Genomic DNA, 26040 nt, shown 5'->3' with positions numbered 1-26040 from the left:
AGTATGGGCATAACGGGCAGTGCACTTTCCTGGTTCGAATCTTACCTTACTGGGCGCTCGTTCAGTGTGACATGGCAAGGCCAGCTGTCTGTGCCGCACAACCTCACCACAGGGGTGCCCCAAGGCTCGGTGCTAGGACCCCTCCTCTTTGCCATGTACACCACCTCACTGGGCCCGATCATCCGCTCACATGGCTTTTCATATCACTGCTATGAGGATGATACTCAACTCTATCTGTCCTTCCCGCCCGATGACCCCACTGTCTCGACGCGGATCTCGGATTGTCTCTCTGACATATCCACATGGATGAAGGATTATCACCTTCAACTAAATCTGGCGAAAACTGAACTGCTGGTCTTCCCAGCCAAACAAGGTATTTATCACAACATTGATATTAAAATCGACTCTCTATCTCTTGTTCCTACCAAGGCTGCAAGGAATCTTGGTGTAATTATTGATGACCAACTGACATTCTCGGACCATGTTGCCGCCGTCTCCCGGTCCTGCCGCTTCGCACTACTCAACATCCGAAAAGTCAGGCCGCACCTGACCCAATATGCCACTCAACTGCTGGTACAAACCTTGGTGATGTCCCGTCTCGACTACTGCAACGCCCTCTTAACAGGCTTGCCGGCCTGTGCGGTGAAGCCACAACAGATGATACAGAATGCGGCGGCGCGACTGGTGTTCAACCAGCCAAAGAGGGCACATGTCACTCCGCTGCTCATCGAGCTCCACTGGTTACCTGTAGCCGCCCGCATCAAGTTCAAGTCTCTTATGCTGGCCTACAGAGTGATTGCTGGGAATGCTCCTGCCTACTTAAATGCTCTTGTAAGAGCACATGTTGCCCCCCGGATGCTGCGCTCCTCAAATGAGCGTCGCCTGACTCTGCCGGCCATACAGCCACGGCAATCCAGGCTATTCTCATTTGTAGTTCCACGTTGGTGGAATGAGCTGCCAAAAATGACCCGAGCAGGCACCTCCCTCTCTGTCTTTAAGAAGCACTTGAAGACCCAGTTCTTCAGTGAGTACCTCCTCTCCTAACCTACAATTACTTAGCACTACTTAGCAGTATTTATTGTTACACTAATGTCTCTGTCGCAATGTAGCTTGAATGTTATTCTCCCTTGTAAGTCGCTTTGGATAAAAGCGTCTGCTAAATGACTAAATGTAAATGTAAATGTAAAATGTGATGATTTAAGCGTGTGTTGATGTCTGTTCTCCCTTTAAAAAGCAGTCATGGGGAAAAAGCTTCCAATTGGATTAAATCTCTACTTCAGATCACTTTTTATACAGAATATTAACCCCAAACTTGTGACTCCACGGATAAGTGACACCAAAAATAACCCCACAGATTAGCACCCCACAGATTTGTAACACTAAAGATAAGTAACACCACAGATTAGTAGCTCAACAGGGTAGTGACTCCACAGATTAGTAACCCCACAGATTAGTAACCACACAGATTAGTAACCCCATAGATTAATAACTCCACAGATTAGTAACCACACAGATTAGTAACCCCATAGATTAATAACTCCACAGATTAGTAACCACACAGATTAGTAACCCCATAGATTAATAACTCCACAGATTCGTAATCCCACAGATTAGTAACTACACTGATTAATAACTCCACACAGTCGTACCCTCCCAGTTAAGTAACTCCAAATATTCCTAACCCCACAGATATGTAACTCCACAGATATGTACCCCACACATGAGTAACCCCACAGATATTTTTCAGTATGATATGTGTATACACATTACAGTACTCCATTATGTAGACCTCTAATGATATCATAGCTGGACATTTGTGTCAAATATCACGGTGCTCAAAGACAAATTTTCCACACAGAGCTGTGATCTTGTGGCGCAACGGTAGCGCGTCTGACTCCAGATCAGAAGGTTGCGTGTTCAAATCACGTCAAGGTCAATCTTTGTCCTCTGCTCTTTGAAAGACAAGCTTTAGCTCTCCAACAACACCTCAAGTTATCGTCTCAGATGAAGAAAACTGTGGAGATCATCATACATTAATTACCATGCTAATTATAAACACCATCACTTACTAAAATGTGATGATTTAAGCGTGTGTTGGTGTCTGTTCTCCCTTTAAAAAGCAGTCATGGGGAAAAAGCTTCCAATTGGATTAAATCTCTACTTCAGCTCCCCTTTTATACACAATATTAACCCCAAACTTGTAACTCCACGGATAAGTGACACCAAAGATAACCCCACAGATTAGTGACTCCACAAATTTGTAACACTAAAGATAAGTAACACCACAGATTAGTAGCTTAACAGGGTAGTGACTCCACAGATTAGTAACCACACAGATAAGTAACTCCACAGATTCGTAACCCCACTGATTAATAACTCCACAGAGTTGTACCCTCACAGTTAAGTAACTCCAAATATTCGTATCCCCACAGATATGTACCCCACACATGAGTAACCCCACAGATATTTTTCAGTATGATATGTGTATACACATTACAGTACTCCATTATATAGACCTCTAAAGACGTCATAGCCAGACATTTGTGTCAAATGTCACGGTGCTCAAAATCACATTTTCCACACAGAGCCGTGATCTTGTGGCGCAACGGTAGCGCGTCTGACTCCAGATCAGAAGGTTGCGTGTTCAAATCACGTCAAGATCAATCCTTGTCCTCTCTGCTCTTTGACAGACAAGGTTTAGCTCTCCAACAACACCTCAAGTTATCATCTCAGATGAAGAAAACTGTGGAGATCATCATACATTAATTACCATGCTAATTATAAACACCATCACTTACTAAAATAGTCTGTGTCCACTATCCACCAGACCTGCTCAATCAACCCAGGCGCACCCTTGGCTGACTGACACCTTTCGGACAACGCGCGCTGACCTCAGAGCAGCCGAGAGGAAATGGCACAAATCCAAAACAATTGAAGATCTTGCAAGCCACCAGACACTGCTGTCCTTCATCTCTTCCAGCATCACTGCTGCTAAGAAGGCCTTCTTTAACGATAGGATCAACGGTGCCACAGACACACGTAAGTTATTCGCCACCTTCAAGTCTCTGCTTTACCCTCCACTACCTCCCCCAGCTACTAACCTCACTGCTGACTGCCTTGCCTCCTTTTTTTACGAACAAAGTGGCAGCCATCAGCAGCCAATTCACTAAATAACTAACTCACAACCTCTCTTCTCCAGCCCTAGGCTCATCGTTCCCTGGTTTCACCCCCCTTGCTGAAAGTGAGGTATCTAAACTACTAACATGTAGCCGTCCTACTACCTGTCCGCTAGATCCGATCCCACCTATCCTCCTTCAAGCCATATCACTGACTATCAACCCGGCAATCACACACATGATTAATTCTTCCCTAACTTCCGGCACTTTCCCTTCCGCTTTCAAAGTGGCTCGGGTCGCACCACTGCTCAAAAAACCCTCACTCGATCCCAATCAAGTAGAAAACTATCGGCCGGTCTCTCTCCTCCCATTCCTTTCCAAAAACTTAGAGAGGGCGGCCTCTAGACAGGTAACAGAATACCTGTCAAGAAACAACCTTCTCGATACACTTCAATCTGGCTTCAAAAGTGGTCACTCCACCGAAACAGCCCTGTTGTCTGTGACAGAGGCCTTAGAAACTGCTAGAGCTGCTGCCAAATCCTCGGTCCTCATTCTGCTAGACTTATCAGCTGCTTTTGACACTGTCAATCACAGCATACTCCTGTCCATACTCTCAAGTATGGGCATAACGGGCAGTGCACTTTCCTGGTTCGAATCTTACCTTACTGGGCGCTCGTTCAGTGTGACATGGCAAGGCCAGCTGTCTGTGCCGCACAACCTCACCACAGGGGTGCCCCAAGGCTCGGTGCTAGGACCCCTCCTCTTTGCCATGTACACCACCTCACTGGGCCCGATCATCCGCTCACATGGCTTTTCATATCACTGCTATGCGGATGATACTCAACTCTATCTGTCCTTCCCACCCGACGACCCCACTGTCTCGACGCGGATCTCGGATTGTCTCTCTGACATATCCACATGGATGAAGGATTATCACCTTCAACTAAATCTGGCGAAAACTGAACTGCTGGTCTTCCCAGCCAAACAAGGTATTTATCACAACATTGATATTAAAATCGACTCTCTATCTCTTGTTCCTACCAAGGCTGCAAGGAATCTTGGTGTAATTATTGATGACCAACTGACATTCTCGGACCATGTTGCCGCCGTCTCCCGGTCCTGCCGCTTCGCACTACTCAACATCCGAAAAGTCAGGCCGTACCTGACCCAATATGCCACTCAACTGCTGGTACAAACCTTGGTGATGTCCTGTCTCGACTACTGCAACGCCCTCTTAACAGGCTTGCCGGCCTGTGCGGTGAAGCCACTACAGATGATACAGAATGCGGCGGCGCGATTGGTGTTCAACCAGCCAAAGAGGGCACATGTCACTCCGCTGCTCATCGAGCTCCACTGGTTACCTGTAGCCGCCCGCATCAAGTTCAAGTCTCTTATGCTGGCCTACAGAGTGATTGCTGGGAATGCTCCCGCCTACTTAAATGCTCTTGTATGAGCACATGTTGCCCCCCGGGTGCTGCGCTCATCATATGAGCGTCGCCTGGCTCTGCCGGCCATACAGCCACGGCAATCCAGGCTATTCTCATTTGTAGTTCCACGTTGGTAGAATGAGCTGCCAAAAATGACCAGAGCAGGGGCCTCCCTCTCTGTCTTTAAGAAGCACTTGAAGACCCAGCTCTTCAGTGAGCACCTCCTCTCCTAACCTACAATCACATAGCACCACCTTGCAGTATTTATTGTTACACAAATGTTGTTGTTACACTAATCTCTGTCGCAATGTAGCTTGAATGTTATTCTCCCTTGTAAGTCGCTTTGGATAAAAGCGTCTGCTAAATGACTAAATGTAATGTAAATGTAATAATTCCACAGATTAGTAACTACAATGATTAATAACTCCACACAGTCGTACCCTCACAGTTAAGTAACTCCAAATATTCCTAACCCCACAGATATGTAACTCCACAGATATGTACCCCACACATGAGTAACCCCACAGATATTTTTCAGTATGATATGTGTATACACATTACAGTACTCCATTATGTAGACCTCTAATGATATCATAGCTGGACATTTGTGTCAAATGTCACGGTGCTCAAGATCACATTTTCCACATAGAGCCGTGATCTTGTGGCGCAACGGTAGCGCGTCTGACTCCAGATCAGAAGGTTGCGTGTTCAAATCACGTCAAGATCAATCTTTGTCCTCTCTGCTCTTTGAAAGACAAGGTTTAGCTCTCCAACAACACCTCAAGTTATCATCTCAGATGAAGGAAACTGTGGAGATCATCATACATTAATTACCATGCTAATTATAAACACCATCACTTACTAAAATGTGGTGATTTAAGTGTGTGTTGATGTCTGTTCTCCCTTTAAAAATAGTCATGGGGAAAAAAAGCTTCCAATCGGATTAAGTCTGTACTTGAGCTCCCCTTTTATAGACAATAAGAACCCCAAACTTGTAACTCCACAGATAAGTAACTCCACGGATAAGTGACAGCAAAGAAAGCAAGAAAGCCAGCTCTGTCGTGGGGGGCCCCCTGGACCCAGTGCAGGTGGTGGGAGAAAGAAGGATGATGGCTAAACTGTCATCATTTCCATGCTAATAATAAGCACCATCACTTACTATAATTGGATGATAAAAGTATGTGTTGATGACATCTATTCTCCCTTTACAAGTGATCATCGGAAAAAAAAACTTCCATCTGAATTGGATTGAGTCGATAGCTCAGTTCTTTTTTTATACACATTATTAACCCCAAACTAGTAACTCCACAGATTAGTAACACCAAAGATAACCCCAAAGATTAGCAACTCCACGGATTAATAACACCAAAGACAACCCCACAGATTAGTAACCCCACACAGTAGTGACCCCACAGAGTAGGAACTCCACAGATTAGTAACACCAAAAATTAGTAACCCCACAGATTAGTAGCTCCACAGATTAGTAACCCCACAGATAAGTAGCTCTACAGAGTAGTAATTACACAGATTAGTCACCCCACAGATTAGTAACTCCACAGATTACTAACCCCACAGATTAGTAACCCCACAGATATATAATCCCACAGATATGTAACCCAACAGATTAGTAACCCCACAGATTAATAATTCAACAAATTAGTAATCCCACAGATATGTAACTCTGGAGATTAGTAACTTCACGGATTAGTCACTTCACAGATTAGTAACTCCACAGATAAATTACCCCACAGATTTTTAAACCCACAGATTACTATACTGTTTTCAAGGAAGTGCTCACTGACTGTATGAATCTATATATGTATTTTTCAGTTTGATATATGTGTATACACATTACAGTACTCCATTATATCGGCCTCTTATGATATCATAGTCAGACACAGGTGTCAAATGTTGCTGTGCTCAAAATCAAACTTTCAGCACACCAATGATAAACACCATCACTTACTATAATTGGATGATGAAAGCGTGTGTTGACGACGTCTATTCTCCCTTCAAAAAATAATCATGGGGAAAAATAATTCCATCTGAATTGGATTGAGTCTGGAGTTCAGCTCTTTTTTTTATACACATTATTAACCCCAAACTAGTTACGGATAAGTAACACCAATGATAACCCCACAGAGTAGGAACTCCACAGATTAATGACGACACAGATTAGTTACTCCGGAGATTTGTACCACTAAAGATAAATAACACCACAGATATGCAACGCCACAGATTAGTAACCCCGCAGATATGTCACTCCACAGATATGTAACCCCACAGATTAATAACTCGGCAGAGTGGTAACCCAACAGATATGTAACCCCACAGATTAATAACTCGGCAGAGTGGTAACCCAACAGATAAGTAACCCCACCGATTAATAATTCCACGGATAAGTAACCACACAGATTAGTAATTTGACGGATTAGTCACCCCACAGATTAGTGACTTGCACAATTGAGTGAATGCACAACTTTCCGAATGAAAACAAGACTTTGGAGAAGGCGTCAGTGGAGGAATTGCAGGGGTATGCAAGATTATGGAAAAATATATATATATATATGTATATATATATATATATATATTTTAAATAGTTATATATTTTATCATCCAATTTTTACCTTCAAGGTTGGCATTTAAATGTGATATTAGTGTAGGCATAATACAGACATGGACGACCCCAGACCACAAGATGGCAGTAGAGCTACGGAGGTCCTCTTCCTACTTCTGCAGCCAACACCCTACAACACCATGCATACTATTTTTATTATTAATATTCCCTTATTGGTAGTAGTAGTTTTACTATTTTATTATCAGTGTTACTATTCTCTGTATTATTCTATTATCAATATAATTATTACCAGTATAACTACTTTTATTGCTGTAATCACCGTCAGTATTATTTTCCTAATAATTGCGGCGAGCTTCCAATGAAAGAGTTCGAGACGGAGCTTCCTTTTTTTACCAGCCCCCCGCCTGCGTCCTGTACAGGGCACGGGCAGTAGAAGGGGCTTCCATTTATTTTGATCGACCGGCGATGTCGGTCAACGTCGCGGTCCTTGTCCTGGTCAACAACAGTGAACGCAGCCTGGGCCACCCCGCCACACAAACAACACAAACAACACAGCCCAACGCCAACGGAATATCCGCAACGATCGAAAACACTTAATAAAACACAATGGAGATGGATAACATCTCCGGACCCATAATCCTTTGCATCAGCATAATCAAAAGGCCCGGGCCCACCCCCTTGCGTCACTACAGTATTATGAATATCCTTACCATTATTATCATTATCATTATTATCATTATTATTATTATTATCAAGTTTAATAACAAGTTCAAGTTCGAGAGATTATTTGTCACGTGCACAGTCATACGGCCATACATATATGCAGTGAAATGTCACGACACCCGGCGACTACGCACAATAAGCCCTACAATCTCCAAAAATACTAAAAATACTAAAATGTGCGTAATCGACACAAGGTGCTCACGCAGGCGGCCGCAAGGGGCGGCGCCGCAATCGTGATTCTGGGTTCTATAATTATTGAATAGAATTAATTGACTGTGTTGTATTAAATATACATTGAAATCCTCCAAAGTGAAACTTACCTCAATTTACTTCCAGTACTTCCCTCAGTATTATAATTCTTGTTATGTTATTGTAGACTGTGTAATTTTCCGCCCTGCACACATACAGTGCCTTGCACGTATTGCAACCCACCGGAACCCATTGAAATTCTGCTGATACAAATCATAACTGCACATATCTTTGTATTTCCTGCTAGTAAACGCCAACGTCACGCTCAAACAAACTCAGTAATTTATGATTCAAGACTTGGTCAGGTTCACTACTAAGTCGCAAATCCTAAATGACTGAGGTTTAACCGAGAAACTTGTGCGGTTACTTTTTCATTGGCCATAAGAGCTACATATTTTCACACGAGCAACATTTTTAGGCATATCACTTCCGCTTGATATCATTTCTACTTGGAAACGAGAACGCGTTGCAGTGCGCAATTTTGAATTCATTTTCAGAGAAAAACCCACACTTTTATCAGATGAGGTTAAGTTAGATGGGCGTCTTCTTTCTTGTTTCACCTAAAACATCAGGGTGTTGTTGTCAAAGCACCTCATGAGACACCACAAATGAGAATAACCTTTTGAATGTCTTTTAATTGTTTTTGGGTTTTTTTTAATGACTTGACAACCGAGAAATGTAAGTAATTTCCCCCTGGGATTATTAAAGTATTTCTGATTCTGAACCACAAATGAGCATCCTCTGCAGATGAGCAACACGCTGCTGAGCGCTCTGTGCCTCTGGCCATTGACCACAGATACCGGGAGCAGACGCGGTTACTTTGCCATCTTTAAGATCAGTGTGAGAGAAGAGCGCCCCGATTCAGCAACAGAGAGCCTTTGATTATGTTGCCTTTTAATCCCATCATGAAGGGCCGGTGTCACTCACACACACACACACGTCCTGCTCCCACTGCATCCAAACCAGGGGGAAGCAGCGGCATCACAAAGAATCTTCTTGTTTAGTGGGTTAGACCGTTGGCCAAGCAGGATGCAGTCCTCACATCAAGGTCCCTCTGTGTGTATGTGTCTCCGTGTGCGTGTCCATGTCTGTGTGCATGTGTGTGTGTGTGTGTGTGTGTGTTTAGCCTCAAGCTGCACCTGTGCTGGGTGCTGGGCGTGAACCGATTGCCCTGGGAGGAGGTAGAGGGTGGGCAGCAGAGATGGGGAGAGCACAGACAGTAAATAAGAGCAGATCCAAAATGTGGTTAATTTGGCGCTTTCCTCTTAAAAGAAAAACAAGCAATCTAACCACACACACAGATATATATATATATATATATATATATATATATATACACACACACATATACATACACACACACACACACACACACACACACACACACACATTACATATACACATATATATATATACATACACACACTCACTGGTCACTTTATTAGGTACAGCTGTTCAATTGTTAACACAAATAGTTAGTCAGCCAATCACATGGCAGCAACTCATTGTATATAGGCATGTAGACATGGTGGGGGTGACTTGCTGAAGTGACTCGAAACGTGGCATAGTTGTTGGCTGGTCTGAGTATTTCAGAAACTGCTGACCTACTGGGATTTTCACGCACAACCGTCCTCACGGCTTATAGAGAATGGTGCGAAAAAGGGAAAATATCCAGTGAGCGACAGATGTGTGGGCAAAAAATGCCTTGTTGATGTCAGAGGTCAGAGGAGAAGGGGCAGACTGGTTCCAGGCGATAGATAGGTAACAGTAACTCAAATAACCACTCGTTACAACCAAGGTATGCAGAATACCATCTCTGAACGCACAACACCTTGAAGCAGATGGGCTACAGCAGCAGAAGACCACATCCGGTGCCAGTCCTGTCATCTAAGAACAGGAAACTGAGGCTACAGTTGGCACAGGCTCAGCAAAAATGGACCATGGAAGACTGGAAAAATGTTGCCTGGTCGTATGAGTCTCGATTTCAGCTGCGACATTCAGATAGTACAGTCAGAAATTGGCGGCAACAATATGAAAGCATGGATCCATCCTGCCTTGTATCAAAGTTCAGGCTGGTGGTGGTGGTGTAATGGTGTGGGGGATATTTTCTTGGCACACTTTGGGCCCCTTAGTACCAACTGAGCATGGTTTAAACACCACAGCATAGCTGAGTATTGTTGCTGACCATGTCCATCCCTTTATGAGCACAGTGTACCCATCTTCTGACTACTTCCAGCAGGATAATGCACCATGTCACGAAGATCAAATAATCTCCAACTGGTTTCTTGAACGTGACGATGAGCTCACTGTACTCCAATGGCCTCCACAGTCACCAGATCTCAATCCAATAGAGCACCTTTGGGATGTGGTGGAACAGGAGATTGGCATCATGGATGTGTAGCCGACAAAGCTGCAGGAACTGCATGATGCCATCATGTCAATATGGACCAAAATCTCAGAGGAACGCTTCCAACACCTTGTTGAATCAATGCCCACGAAGGATTAAGGCATTTCTGGAGGCAAAATGGGGTCAAACCCAGTACTAGCAAAGTGTACCTAATAAAGTGGCCGGTGAGTGTATATACATACACATAAAAAGTTCCAGTTGTCTAGAACTGCGCCGGCTGTCTTTTCCTACAGCATGAATGCTACTACCACAACTAGAAATGTGTTGGGAGAGACGGCACCCAATGTTCTCTGTGACTTCAGAAGTCTTGCAAGGTTCGCTGTCGTTTCATTTTGAGAACAACGTATATGACAAGGGCTAAACAAAATACATTCCACTTGACTCCTGAAAAACAAAAAGGCGGACAAAAACTAATTGCGGAAGCTTGCACTTTATTGGGGGCAAAAAAAATTAAAAAAAACAAAAATATATTCTGTGCAGCAAATGTGCTTAAAAAAAAAGAAAAAAAAAAAGAAACAAAAGTAAAGAAACTAAATTAATACTATAGGGTTCACTTTTATGTTCAGACCATCTCTCACTTTTGTTCCGACCCCACCACCTCCCACTTCCATTTGGCAGGTTCAGTTTTTATGTACACAAAGCACCGATCAACAGCGCTCATTTGTCCTGCACGTCTGGACCCCTCCGCTGTTGACAATGAACCCTGGCCTTTCATACAGGTTGATATGATTAGACTGGGCTCCATCTACATCCGCTACTCCAGGAACCCTTCGCATACAACGTCGAGCCCACCACGATAGTTGAACACACACACACAAACCCCCCCCCCAAGTGCATTCAGGTTGGGAAGGTGGCCGATTCCTTTCAAATGCTGCCTCAAAATCCCCAAAAATATGTATAAAATAAGAAAAAATAAAAAAAAGTAGTGCTTCAAATTGTTTGCTTCAATTTCTTTTATTTTCTCTTTTTTATTTTTTGCTCATGTGAAATTGTTCCCTCACCAAATTGATAGAAATCGAATTCACAGAATCGATAGTGAGTGTTCATTTTTTTTTTTTTTTTTTTTTATATTTATATATGTTCATATTATACATCCTCAATGTGGCCATTTACAGCCACACACACACACACACACACACACACACACACACACACACACACACACACACACACACACACACACACCAAGGCATCATGCGAGTACATTATGTGCCTCAACAGCAAAACAATTCTTTAAGCTTTATATTATTATTTTTTCATCTTTTCTTTTTTATCTCAACCACTCAAAATCCCATTTTACAATCAGTCATAGCCATGAAGAAACCTGAAGACCTCCCTCAAAGTGAGAGTCTGGTGTCACTGTCCGACCTTTGAAGAAGAAGAAGAAGAAGAAAAAATAATGGAAAATAAAAAGAAAGAAAATAATCTCATGCGCTCTGCAGGGTAATCATAAATAAATACAAACAATAAACAAGGAATGTCTACTGCAAACATAACTCATATAAAAGAAAACAAAAAATAAAAATCATGGCTTATATAGGAATCTGAATTTCACTTGGAATGGGAGATGAAGGAAACTGGTGAATCGGAGGTGTGCCTGTGTGGTCGACTGTCACCGTGGTTCATCCCGAGGAGCAAAACGCTGCCCCACCTTGCTCTGTTCCATTTGGTTTACATGAACTGCATCTGGGGAGATAAGCAATGATGTCAGTGTGATAAGGGCCATTGCATACTTAGACTAGTAGTTGGGAGCGGTTCCACCTCAAAAAGGTTCAGCTCAGTGACTCGAACAGTTTGCAGAATCAGAACTGACATATACTCGGAATTTGTTCTGGTGAGGCTGGGCGCGATAAGCATAAAAAAAGCTAAACAGTCCGGAAAAAAATGGAGGACAAAAATGATGATAAAATACAATAACAAGTAAAAAAAATATGCGTATTATTTAAATATCTTCAAATGGCCCAACATTGCAAAAGAACAAATATTCAGATATAAAAATGTGTTCTTGAAGGATTCTGGAAGACTGCTTCCGCTCTAATAGGTAGGGTCAGAATGAGGGAGCACTGCAGCTTGTTACACCTTTAAGTATACAGGACAGTATGGCCTCATTAGGGAGGTGAGGGCGTGCAAAAGAAAGAAAAAATAAATAAGCAATTTTTTTTTTCTTTTTTTAACTATATGTTTTCTACGTTTAATATTCTGCGGGCTCAGAGATGCAGTACCTGTGCTCCGGGGACGGGGCCGAAGGGGTTGGCCGGCCTCATCGCCGGCTGGTTCAATATCATGGTCGGCTGCGTCGGCATCATCATGGAGCTCATATGAGGAGGCTGGGGGAGGGACAGGAGGATTTCTAGAGATAAAGGGGGCTGTTTTTGCGGACACAGACTGACCATAATCTTCGACTAAAATCACACTTTATAAAACTCGACTAGCTGAAACGGCCTCTCTCGGTCATGGTTTAAAATACTCCCAGACTTGCCTTAGTCTTGGTTTAAAAAAGATGATTTCTAGAAGTAAGATTAGAACTAATCTAGGTCTAAGTGAAGGCTTGAATGAAATCTTTGGAGTAATGGGTGTCGGCCTCCTGGTCGACCTCGACAATAGAGTAAATGGATGATCTGGACAAAGGCCAGCACCAAGACCAGACAGAAGGAGCCGGACTAGTCCTTAGTCTGGGACTTCCTAGTCTTGAATGAATTACTCTTAAATAATGTAGCTGTAATGTTGTTCCGTATTTATTTAAATGTGATAATCTTAGTCCTGATTTCGATTAAAACCCCGTCTGCGAAACCGCCCCATAGAGATAACAAACCCGACGTCACAGCAACATGGCAGCGCACCCACAGTTGGAACGACGCGGAACTAAGTTCTAGCTGCACTTTGCAGCTTGCAGAATCTCTCGTTCTGCCAAACAAACATTTAATGCGGGCGGCCATGTTGTCCCGATCAGAAGCAATGGAGCTCATCTAGCTGGGAGGAGGAGGAGGAGGAGGAGGCTACAGACACACTTCTAATGGAACGCAGCATTGAGGTTACTGCTGAGGTCAGTGTTACATGAACTGGAAAACTCGAGAAACAAACCCAACCAGATGTCAATAATTACTTTTTTTTGTATTGGAAATAGTGAAGTTAAATCCACATACGATTGGACAAAAAATAAAAAATAAAAATCCTCCTCTATATAAATATATACTGTATATAGAATTTCTATAACCAGCACAACAAAGATTTGATTTACAGGAAGACCGGGGGGGGGGGGGGGGCAGTTTGAGGTGTTTGGTGGTTTTAGGTGCGACACATTGTTTCCACTGCTTCCATCCCGGTCTAAATTTAGCCGCCGCCGTGTGTTTGTCGGGGATTTGAGTTACTATGTCCAGTCATTCCTTTGAAAGCCGTGGCATGACGTCATTCACCCCAAACCCGTCGTCCTTTGTTTGGAGGAATCGGGATTCCTGAGCGGGGGATAGGGACACCCATTCCACAGTCACAAAGGTATTTTTGTCCATTCCTGTATTGGCACTTGCAGTGTCAAACCCACAACTGTCAGAATCTTGAACTGAAAATAAATGCACAAGATAAACCCCTTCACTCTCCCCTGCCTCACATGATCAGCATCACATGGTAGCTGCAGCTAGGGTTGGAGGTAACTCAAACCACAAACTGTTCAGACAAACTCAAGGTCCACAGGCATGGGATCTTTTCATGACCCCGTCTCTTTCCTGCAACAGACCCCCCACCAGACCCCAAATGGCTAACCCTAAAGCCTTAAAAAAAAATAAAAAAAACACACTGTCCCAGCTGACTTACCATTGCATATGCCATCATGCCCGTCGGTGTGGTTGCAGGGAAGGCCATGACAGATGGTGCCTAAAGAAGAATAAATAAATAAAAAGGATGAGAATTTCTACAGAACCAGGACACACACACACACACACACACACACACACACACACACACACACACACACACACACACACACACACACACACACACACACACACACACACACACACACACACACACACACACACACACACACACACACACACACACACACACACACACCTTCCGTTTGCTCGGCCAATTACAGTCTTTCAAAAAAACACTCCTGTTCTAGGGAGGCATTAAGGCCCGAGCGACACACTTGAACAGAGTCTTCAAATACAGAGGGTGTGATTTGTCTGTTGGTAAACTCCAATTTCAAACTTTCATACCCGTTCAAGGAAAGCATTTCCAAAAAAACAGTGGCGTAAGAAACGCTTATTTTTGTTAGACTGCGACACAACTAATAACGTTGGACGAGTGACTTTGCAAACAAACAAAAACAGGGAAATAAAAAAGCCTGTGGCTTTTGGTTAAGAAGAGACATTATGGAGGGACCTTGAGAGATGTGGCAGCTGGAGAGAAGATGAGCGTGCAGTTTGTATGTGAGGGGAAATAACGGAGAAAGAGGACAGTTATTAGCAGGTGCAGGGCTCTAGCAGAAAAAGGAGAAATGAGATGAGAGAGAAAAGGGAGTTCCAACAGCCCCCGCAGTCACAACAAAGCCAGATTTGTCTCCAAACCGTCCCTGCGCCTGGGAGGACGGATATGTTTTATTATTCAGTCGTTGGTGGGGGGAGTCGGGTGACTCCCCAGTGCCAAGTCCACACACACACACACACACACACACACACACACACACACACACACACACACACACACACACACACACACACACACACACACACACACACACACACACACACACACACACACACACACACACACACCTTGTTACATGCACCAAGAGCTGCGCTGTGATATCGCCGACACTGACAAGGGTTTGGTTTGTTACTCAAGACAGCTTGCTTGGCTGATGACAAATACATTTGCGTAAAACAGAGTGTGAAAGTGTCACTATTGTCGCTTTCGCATATGTACTCCGGAGAGTGTCCGGAGAATCAGGTCTGTACATTGTCCAGAGCGGCCCTTTCACACATGTAGCACACAACAGGAGACTGTCCGTGTCAGACATGTTCTCGCCTCCTGGAAATACTCTGTTAGGTTTAGGCCAGGGATGGCGCCTGGGTAGAACGTGCAGGAGGCTGCAAAACAACTGGATCGGATATCGGACATTATATTAATGCCATAGTCTGATGAATTATCCCCCCCCCCAAACGCCACCGTGAACCCGCTTCTTGCGCTTGGAGCTATTACATTGTATACACAGATCATTCACGACATGCCGTAAAATTGTCAATTGTCATAAAAAAGCAACCTATATGCGCAGACGTGACACGCGGGAGATGGCACGGTAAAGTCAGTTTAATGTAGGGTGCAACTGATTCGGACATTTGCTTTCTCTCATACAGCTCCTCCGGGTAATGTCTAGATACGTTTGGGGTTGCAGTGCATGTGTGAGAGCAGCTTAAGTGATCAAAAATAAGTGTGATCAAGGACACTGGAGCCACCCACTGTGAAAATAGAGTAGCACTCTTTATGGACTGCCGATAAAGGAGCTACATATAAATACACTTTCTCGAACTTTTAACCAGAGGAAGAAAATGGCATCTTTGTCCTCTAAAGTCTAAGAAGTCACAGTATGCATGCTACTCTCAGTGAGCTGGTGATGAGAGGGAACGAGTGGCAGAATGGGTCCTAAAAAGTAATTTCTGAGCTTTACCGAGGACATGAAAGTATCTAAAGGGGGTCAAGCCAAAATTAAAAATGGCTTAGGTTTCAAGTCACACTTCCATATGACTGAGGGCCATTTTCTGCATTCTGTTGAATTTAATTGACATCACGAGGGCAATAACGTGGCACGAGGAATCCCCAGCGCTCCTGATGACTAACTGCAGAAATGTTAGAACTTCTATGTTTGCACCAGCAAACCAGTGGACAGGGTTCTACGGAGCAGTGGGTGAGCCATCACAGGTCATGTCCAGACGACTGGTAAAGGTGTGAAACTCAGTGACTGAAAGTCAGAAAAAGTAAGTGGTACATGTAAAAAAAAAAAAAAAAAAGGCTAAATGTCATCAGAAAAGTCACTTGTCTGAATTGCTAAACTTGGGTGTTGGAGCGACCAGGTAGAGAGGTACAGGTACAGAGCCACATCACTCACTACCCATCACAGGAGGGGGAGTGCGGGCATTTTGTGGATCGAGCCCCACGTTTCATCCGGTGGCTGAAGCGTTAGGGCGGCACAAAGCCGATCTGCTGTAAGCCGCCGACATGTGGAAAGTAAGAGTTTGGTCAAACCGGACAGTTTGCTGTGGCATATAGTGAAGCGGGCATGCGGTTAATATCAGCTGGAGCTGCCAGCATTTCAGAGGTGAGGGAAATATTTTCAACCCAACAATACAACAGGGGTGGACTTGCGTATCAGGATCATCATGATCGAACTTATCACGATTATTTTTCATGTGGGTTTCTAAGACTATTTGGCAAGTTACTGAACAGTACAACCAAACAAATTTCCCTATTCAAAAAATATAGCTCTACAAGGTACTAAGACCTAAAAGGAGGCGTGACCGCCGCAATAGGTTCAAATTACAAAGTCTCACCCAGGGTTCCAACAGTTGAAAGCAAGTTAGGTGTTAAGACTTTTCTTACGCCACAAGGAATGAAATTCAAGACCAATACAACACAATAACAATACAATAACCAAAATTGAAAAAACAAACAACATCACTCACTTAGGGTTAGGGATCATTTCGCTTAAAAGTTCGTTGCAACATAAACCAATACTTTTTTTTGGTCCAGTCAAAAAGTTAGATGATGTACTGCAAACATCTAACATGTGTGTGGCACACGTGTAAAACAATCACATAAAAACCATGAATCATCAGTAAAAAGGCACAGCTGGCTAACAACTATAAATCTGAATAGCTATTATACTCCATTCATCAAGTATTTTGTCTTTTAGTGAAGCATCACATCATAGGATAATGTGCTTGGAAAAAAACTGAGAGTATGCAAGAGTGTGTGCATGGCCCTCAAAAGCTCCCATTGCCACATGGTGAAGCCAGCTTTGCCAGCATTATGTAAGGTGTGAAGGCCATAGCTTCCCCACCACAATTAGTTGATCGTGGTTTGATTGAGGCTCCGCAACAAGCTGATCTGCGATGGAGGGGGCCAATCCAAATTCGCTGATGTAGGCTGTCTAGTTGGAACCGCATGCCAACATGTGGGCAATTTCGGAGTCCGGGAACATTGTGCGGAATACGTCTCCTAGTCCCTCAGAACAGAAGTGGGAAAGACCCGGCGTCTGTTGGCGGGTTGACATGGCAGTTTAGTGTTTCCCACTCTTCATGTGGGATTCCACTGCCAGTTCAAACTTATTGTGCCGAGTCTGAAACACATCCTGCACAAAACACAACATGCCTTGTGTACATTGCCTGGTAACGGTTTCAGCCATACCGCAAAACCTTGGTTGAATAGCCAGTTTTCATTAAATTTGCACTTCCCCATGGCGTCCCAAGCTGTGCATCTGCTCTGAGCGTCCAGGTCACAAAACAAAATATGAGCGTTGCTGGTTCCGCTATCCTGATCTGCGTGACGTCAATGTGAGAGGCATTCAGTAAATTAAATTTAAAAAAAAACTTTTACAAATTATTTTGAGATTTTAAATTGCAATGTCAGCAAAAAAGGAAAAAAAAAAAAAAGAAAAAATTGTCTCAGCATAGATTCAAGACATTTTAATACCAATTCAGGCCTTATTTTTATATTACTGAATTCTATGCCTTTTAAGACTTTTAAAGGATCCGCGGAAAGACGCGAGAGGTTTCTGGATCCTATTTAACAAATACGTTTCGTAATCAACCGATTATTCTGCCTTAATAAAAAAAAAAAAAAAAAAAAAGAAATCTGCTCTCATTGTAAAAGCTGCCAGAGCTGACTCATTCGTGACCGAGACATCCCTTTCTCCCCTGTGCGTCCATGTTCACCGTTTCTACAAACAAAACAAATAGTGTTTTCTTTTAGATTATATATATTTTCTAATTTCCATTTACTAATTGAACAATTATTTTTATTATTATTATTAATAATAATAATAATAATAATAATAATAATAATAATAATAATAATAATAATAAGCCCCGTGCTACCCCCACAACCACACCCCACCCCCCTTAGTTTCACATGTATGAAATGGCCCAAAATGGTTCAAACGTACTTGATTAAGCCTAACCTCCATAACCATTTCCTTTAGTCTACATGAAATGTACTAGAGGTAATTTCCTCATTCAGCCAAGTTTTCTTGAATCTTCATGTTACAATCAAGTGATACCAGAAGCATTTTTGGACAGAATTGCACTCCAAATGTCAAATACAACTTAGCCACTGTAAAACTGATATGAATCCACCCAGAGAGTGAGATGAGGTGTAGTGTGGCTGTACCATGTTGGCAGGGTTCCATGTGGTGGATGGAGCCATCTTGGGTTGCCAGTTGGTTCCGCCCGTCAGCCTCTTCTCGCCGGGCTGGCTCCAGTGGAGATCACTATGAGAAAGTCATCAATTAAGAGATGCACCGTTTTTATGTGGCAAACAAACAGTGTCGGCAGTCAAGTGGTAGCCGAATAGCACGCTTACTTCTTTGTCGAGCCGATGCCAATTCCCAAATCTAGTAAAGGTCAAAAGAAAGGAGAATTACTCAATTAGAATTTCAAATTATTCCCAGATTAACACGACTCACTTTTCAGAGTTGTCACGAGCCAAGGAAGGCCCAGGTTCATCATTGTACTATTTTTAAACAAGTTGTATTAGTGACCACCAGTGATTAATGGCCACCCCCAACGCAACTCACCACAAACATTTCAGTTTCACCACATAGACCCAAATAGTCATGTCTACAGGTCATAAGGGCATGGGAGTTTGGTTTTATCAGTACAGACCACCTGTGCAGTGTGGTAAACATTAAAAAGGTCTGTCTCACAAATCAGAAATGGTGCATTCGAACAATTTAATCTCCATTATTGGGACCATAAGATTAAATGGCACCTACTGCCAACAAGATTGGCTAATGAGGAGTCCAGGTCATCAGACACCAGTTTGTTCTGCTGCTGGGAGCTGGAGATCAGGCCCTGATTGGGTGAGGAGGCCACTGTGGGTTTGAGGAGGATGCCTAAAACAAGGGTTGAGGGTCAGAAGAAAGGAAGGGAAGAGTGAAGGGTTGTGGGGCGGGGGCACGCAAAACAACAGATAATACACAGGCAACAGACAAAACACATGACAAACACACACACAAAAGAAAACGCACAACGTGAACAGAGAGAGGCCATTAAGCATGGAGGAGGCAGATGACAGGACCCAAAACTAAAAAAAAACAAAAAACTAAAAAAACGCATGGCTCAGTGTGAGCACATGTGTCATGTCAACTCACCCAGTCATGCATGCGCCATGCAAAACCGAGGGCCCCAGGGTGTGTGCACCCCGTGACAGGTCAGAGAGAGGAAGCAAGAACAAAAGACACAAATGTTCAGCATGGACCGAGTTCCCGAATGGCAAGCAAAGTCTCCCTTATCTAACGACAACAAACTTGCTGTTGCCAAAGTTAGTCGATTCTGGTACATTTCAATTCTGTCGAGGCAGGCTGGAGGCCTGCTTCGTGCATTCATGGTTCACATCAGGCACGCGCAGAAAAACAGTTCAAAGTCCGAGACTCGGTCATCCCACAGCCAAGGAAGATTAAGTGACCGTGGGATTTGTCGCATCACTCCACACCTTCAGGTGGCAGCAAAGCGCGGTATGTGTACAAAGTGCTCGCTAGTAAAGATGTGAAGGCTATGGGAGCAGAGCTGGAAGTGGGACAGTCACCTGTGGAGTCCAGGTTGTTGCCGTTGGCGTTGTTGCCAAACACCGAGTCAAAGTCCACGTTAAGGCCTCGGGAGTTCTGCTGGGAGGGCGGGGAGGCCGAGAACCCTGTTGGAGGCAGAGAGCAAAGGGGGGGGAAAGAAAATCGTCACACTAGGATTCCTACGAGCGAAAAACAGGGCTAGTTGAGGAGAGTGTGGACACAACACATTTTGCAATAACTTGCCAAAATGCGAGAAATGTCACCTTTATTTTGTAATAGCACCCACATTTTGTAACTGCATTTGAAATCACCCATAATAATATTGTGAGGATGGTAACATATTATAGGGGTTAGGATTCTTATGATAGTTTGTAATAATTAATCGCATTATGTAATAATACTCCAAAATTGCAGTCCTTTAATTAAATGTCACACTTTACCACTTTACAACTTCACTTGATCGTGGCATAGAGACAAAAAAAAACAACAACACATGCATTATGCAGTTTATGAAGTTTATTACAAAATGTAGCAAAACTTATAAATTGTTAAATATAAAACGGGCCAAGTTATTGATTTACTGTTTGAGTGTGTATAGTGCACGGCAGCGTAAGACGGTGTCTCCCACGTGTACAAAAACTGCCACGAGACATTGTGGGATTGAGTGGGACCCGGCGTGAGGTCACTCCTAACGAAACGGCTCTCCCGCGGCGCACAACTCATCCGCTTCACCGGCAGTGGTGCCAATTTATCTAACTTGGATGATCAGAATGCGTCGAAAAATGAATAAATCTAATTCATATATCCTGCCAGCGATCCCCTCGTGCTTTGGTGTCCACGCCGCTGGCGTACCTACCTCTGAACAGAGCAGCGACAGCGGGAGGCTCGGCTTGGAAGAGAGGGGAGTTGGAGTAAGTTGTCGACCCACAGAAGGAGTCTTGACACACACAGCCGGGGGAAAGCCAAAGAACCGGAGCGAGGGAGGCACAGACATACAGAGAGAGAAAGAGAGAGATAGGGAAGAACAGAGGGAACACAGGAAATAGTGAGGCAGCAACATCGGGGAAAGTAACATAACAGGATCACAATGCACAATGGGGGGGGGGGGTCAGACAAGGAAAACGCAGATGAGGATTTGCAGTGACAGAGGCGGAGAGCAAACTGCCACTCAAGCTAGAGGTTTCACATCCATACACTTTCAGGGGAGGCCGGGCACGTTGGGCATGAGCAACATTGTTCACATGATCCATGCGAGTTCGGCTTTAATTGCGACCAAATGTTCCCGGGTGCAACACACACACACACACAGACGATGCTTCTAATGCGGAGAGGGCTCGGGCCCAGCTGAAACCGCCATCTGGTACCTGTGAGAACATTCTCTACACGCACTGAAGTATCGAGACCAGACATCGGGGACAAGCTCAAATCCAGAAATGGATTGTAATGATCTGGGGGGGAAAATGAAGATCAAACCTCGTAAAATGAGAGTGAGAGATGTGGGAACACAGCCTGATCTGGTAAGGAAACAAATATTTACAGTCGGGCGGCATGCCATATCTCTGATGACTGTGAGAACAGTGTCACAGAACTATGTTTCTGGAGATGCAAGGACACACACACACACACGAGTGAATCATTAAGGAAAACAAAAATCTATGCTAAACGATGTTATGTAAGGAATCGACGCTGATAAAGTCGTAGAAATCCCACAGCCGAGTTGGACAATAGTCTGCATATATTGTTGGAAGCTTCACAGCTGTTCATACTGCGGACGGAGGAGGAGGAGGGAAAGGGTTTCACTTTGGAATGAATTCTTCTGTGGCGGAAGTGAAAGCATCTGGGTGGGCGGAGAGAGGGGAAAAATGTGGTCGAGAAAAAAAAAAACGGGAAAGAAAAACGGGAAAGAAGAAAAAGGAAGAGGGGTGTTGCGGGAAACGGAGAGAAGGGCCAGAATGGTAGTTAAGTAACCGCGTGAATTGGGAGGACAGCCTCGCAGCGAGTCAAAAATCTGCTGCCTCTGTTCCTGCTGACCTCCATTCTGTTGCACACAGACAGCTTTATGGCCAGCAGGTAACGCCGCTGTCTACAAATGTGCTTCATCATCATAAAAAAGTTCAAAAATTCAGCCCGTGCCAACGACAAAAAGGCGTTTTCCGCACCCATCAGTTCTGTCGGACACCCTGAGGGGAACTAGGAACTGGGGAGGTCCCGCGAGAACTAAATACCTTCAAGGGCTTCCGTGTTGTGTTCCATGCTCCGAGTTCCGTGTTGTATTTACTCCATGTCTTTCACTGATTTCACTTTATCAGTCCGGTAAAATCTGTTTCTGAACAAATTTGAGGCTGAGAAATCAACAATCCAAAGTTAGTTCCAGCTTTTCCGAAGGCACGGGCTCGCTGAGGGACAGCGCCCGGGGATTACGGGGCACGCGTTTGTTCATTCAATGAACATCGGGGAAAAAAATAAATAAATGATATAAATACATCTACAATAGAATTATTTTTATTTATTTATTTTTAAATCTTTTTTTTAATTTTTATTGAGTGTTCAGACAAGACTTTTTAAGGTCTCTGTATACGTGCAGATACCAGACGTTGACTGTGGAAACGGCGCTTTTCACATTAAAGTGAACAAGCCCTCAGAAACCCTCTCATCTCCGTTGGGTGTTAGATTTACACATCTATTAGATACAAAAAAAAAAAAAAAAAGAAAAAATTAAAATAAATCAAAAGATTATATTTAAAAGTATAGATTAAAAAAGAAGGTACAGGTAACGTTTTCCATGTTGTGTTTAATGCAAATAGCCCTGCCGAGGTAATCGCTGTTGACTTACTTCTAAAGTGCGACGGAAATGAAAAGCACACACACACACACACCTCGCAGATGAGGAGATAAAGAGCCACAGTGGAGTGTGCACACACGCTGCCGTCAACACCGCTGCCAGAGGAAAATATGTTTTCTCCAATTAAGATAATAACACTCCTTTCAAGTCTTCAACAGCACATTAGAGCATTGTCGGCGGAGCATTATTTGACCGGTAAACTGTCCCCAAATACAATGTGCGAAAAACAGTTTTTAACTTTTTGATATAAAAGAACTGGCGCCGATACCAGCGTTTTTGTTGTTCATGTTTATTCCCTTTATTATTTATTTTGTGGCAGGAAAAATAAAGAAATCATGAAAAAAAACAACTGTTTTAAAGTCCATCGGCCCTTCATCACGTCATCTTTGAATGAGCACAAATTCAATCATACAAATTAATGAAACAACCTTTAATATTACCTTCCTTCACATGACAGATTATTATGATTTTTTTTTTCTTGAGGAAAAAAAACAAAACAAAAAAAACAAATAAAAAATTCCTTTTTCGCCCGCTTCACAACTACCTTCTCAATGAGAATCATTTTTCCGTACTTACATAGCCTGTCAAATTATTTAAGAAACATAAATTAAATGTAATTAAATGTAAAAGGGATTAGAAAAGCAAAAAAATAAATAATCTACTTCTCTAGTGCACGTCTGCCATCGGTGAATGTCACCTTATTTGCTAATAGGCCAATGGCAGTCAATCAGGCGAATATCTGCAGATACCGATCAACGGCCGATAAATCATTGCATCACTAGAAAGAACATACTTAATTCCACATTTATTTCCCCAGGTTTATTATATCCTGTATTAGGGATGTTAAAATGTGGGATGTTAAAGTAATCGACAGACCGTCGACTGCAAAAAAGTAAAATCGAAAACGTACAATAAAATAAAAATAAAAAACTATCGGTACTGTTTTTCCAAACGGGAGAGGGAGAAGAGTGCATGTGGTGGTGTGTGCCACCGGAGTTTTGCCTTGTCAGAATTGTTTCGCAGAAGAATTCCGAGGCGGGCCTATCATGGATTTTATTTTTGTGCCTGCGATGTCAACTGCCTCCTGTCCCGTCCCATAATGCACGCACATATGAGTCACACAAACGAGGTTAACTAATACAAGATGCAAAGTGTGTGTGTGTGTGTGTGTGGACATGTGTGTGAGAGAGAAAATTAGGGTAGTGTTGATGATTGGACCTGCAGGTGCTTTATTGAAAATTTTGTGTGTCTACGAGTCTGTGTGTGTGTGTGTCTGTGTGTGTGTCTGTGTGTGTGTGTGTGTGTGTGTATGCTCTCACCTCCCCATGTGTTGGCAGCGGGCAAGGCGGCAGACAGGGGCAGCGCCTGCTGGAAGGCTGGCTGGAGTTCCAGCAGGTCGTTGGCTGCCTTGGAGCTTTTGGAGGAGGACAAGGGCATAACGAAGGTCACCAGGAGAAGTCGGATGACGCCCGACTGTCCTCAAAATTAGAGCTTTGTGAGGCGGCTTCCGCCTCACACAGCTCGGTATTGGTATTCAAACGGCACGTACCAAGCCAAATTAAGCCATCACATGACGCAATCAGACCCTTTGGAGTTTACAGATTCTGTGAGTGTCTTTGTACTGGATAGTGCACATGTTGTGAATACAAGGTGAGCAAAGGTATGTCATTGTCAGTGAACTCACTCTGAGTTCTACTTCAACAACAAAATCGGTCAAAGGTCGAAGGGGAGTGAAGTGAGGTTTGGAGAACACAGGACGATCCCAGTTCCTTACATAGACGCCAACACATGCTAATCTTATTTAAACACTTTATACTATTTTTTATATTTATTACTGTGAATTATAATAATAATAATAATTACTAAACACCAGATGAAGAAGAATATGCCTATTTTGGAAATGTCAACAACGATTTAGAAACAAAAAGCAAAATACACGCAATGCATATCGACTGAGGCTGAATGAGAAGGTCTGCATGGGGACAAGGCCTACCTGTTGGTGGAGCTGGGGGTGGAGAAGAGGTCGATGGCAGGCACTGAGGTGATGGCGCCCCCTAAGTTGGAGACGGGAGAGGGGTCCGTGGTGGAAGGATGCTGCAGCTCCTTCAGACGCTGGTCCTTTGGACAGATGGATGGCAGCGCATAAGCAAGACATACGAGGAAACTGAACCAGTCATAGGCGACTAGTTGGAATTACAGCGTTAAAAATAAAATATGACAGCAATGTGGTCCTCCTGATACACTGGAATAATAAACTAAATAAGCACTGCCGAGTATATTTAAGTATTTCGGTTAAAAAAATAAAATATAAAATAGAATTTCAACTCTGCAAATGTAAAAAAAGGCAGGAGTAAACACAGGGGCCAAGGATGCCAACAAATACAGACAAGAAGGCAGAAGGCTTCCTCAGCACAAACTTTCCCTGAAAGAGTACTTTCTCCAACCACGGCACCAAAATGCTCCTTCGGGTCGGGTGGTGGTGGTGGTGGTGGTGATGTGATTAGACCCGGTGGAGTACGGCGCAGGACGCAGCTGGCACCGAGCGGCAGCGGGGGAGGTACATACTTTCAGCGCTTTTAGGCGAGACTGCTCTTCCTCCAAGGCCACCTGCTTTTCCCTTTCGTCCACTTTGGTGAAAGATATGCCGGTGTTGGCCAGAGAGGAGACGGCATTGGACAGAGTGCTGGCCCTGAGTCAACACACACAAGTTGGACTTTGATGCCACATCTGGTTAAGGGGCAACAGTAAACATGACATTACTCTGGGTTCTACTTTGAAAAGGACCCATAAAATAAAAGGCTCCCTCAAAATATAATGGATCACTATAACAGCGGGCTTAAGGCACACTCACACACTCTCCCACTCGCTACTCGAGTGCATGAGCCAATGTGCACCTTCAGGTCTGTGGTAGTGGGGTCAC

The 26040-nt window shown here is 43.6% G+C and overlaps 1 protein-coding gene across 6 annotated transcripts in view; it reads right to left on the bottom strand.

Moving 5' to 3' along the window:
• Positions 1–10954: 10954 nt before the first annotated feature.
• picalma (phosphatidylinositol binding clathrin assembly protein a) overlaps positions 10955–26040 on the bottom strand; it is a 30375-nt gene continuing 15289 nt past the window's right edge. Inside the window, exons 10-21 of one of the 6 annotated variants that reach the window (XM_080013097.1) lie at positions 25686–25809; positions 25114–25238; positions 24440–24534; positions 21643–21726; positions 21135–21215; positions 20299–20403; positions 19487–19606; positions 19075–19105; positions 18883–18982; positions 14308–14367; positions 12723–12827; positions 10955–12186 (exon numbers count right to left, since the gene is read on the bottom strand). In XM_080013097.1, the coding sequence (XP_079869223.1) occupies positions 12172–12186; positions 12723–12827; positions 14308–14367; positions 18883–18982; positions 19075–19105; positions 19487–19606; positions 20299–20403; positions 21135–21215; positions 21643–21726; positions 24440–24534; positions 25114–25238; positions 25686–25809 (1045 nt within the window). In that variant the 3' untranslated portion in view covers positions 10955–12171. The remainder of the gene's footprint in view (positions 12187–12722; positions 12828–14307; positions 14368–18882; positions 18983–19074; positions 19106–19486; positions 19607–20298; positions 20404–21134; positions 21216–21642; positions 21727–24439; positions 24535–25113; positions 25239–25685; positions 25810–26040) is intronic. The other 5 variants (XM_080013098.1, XM_080013099.1, XM_080013100.1 and 2 more) reach the window with 5 other exon arrangements.

This window comes from Zeus faber (assembly GCF_960531495.2).
Source record: "Zeus faber genome assembly, chromosome: 14".
NCBI classification, from domain to species: Eukaryota; Metazoa; Chordata; class Actinopteri; order Zeiformes; family Zeidae; genus Zeus; species Zeus faber.
The sequence above is the reverse complement of the archived record's forward strand: the minus strand, read 5'-3'. Positions and strand labels throughout refer to the sequence as shown.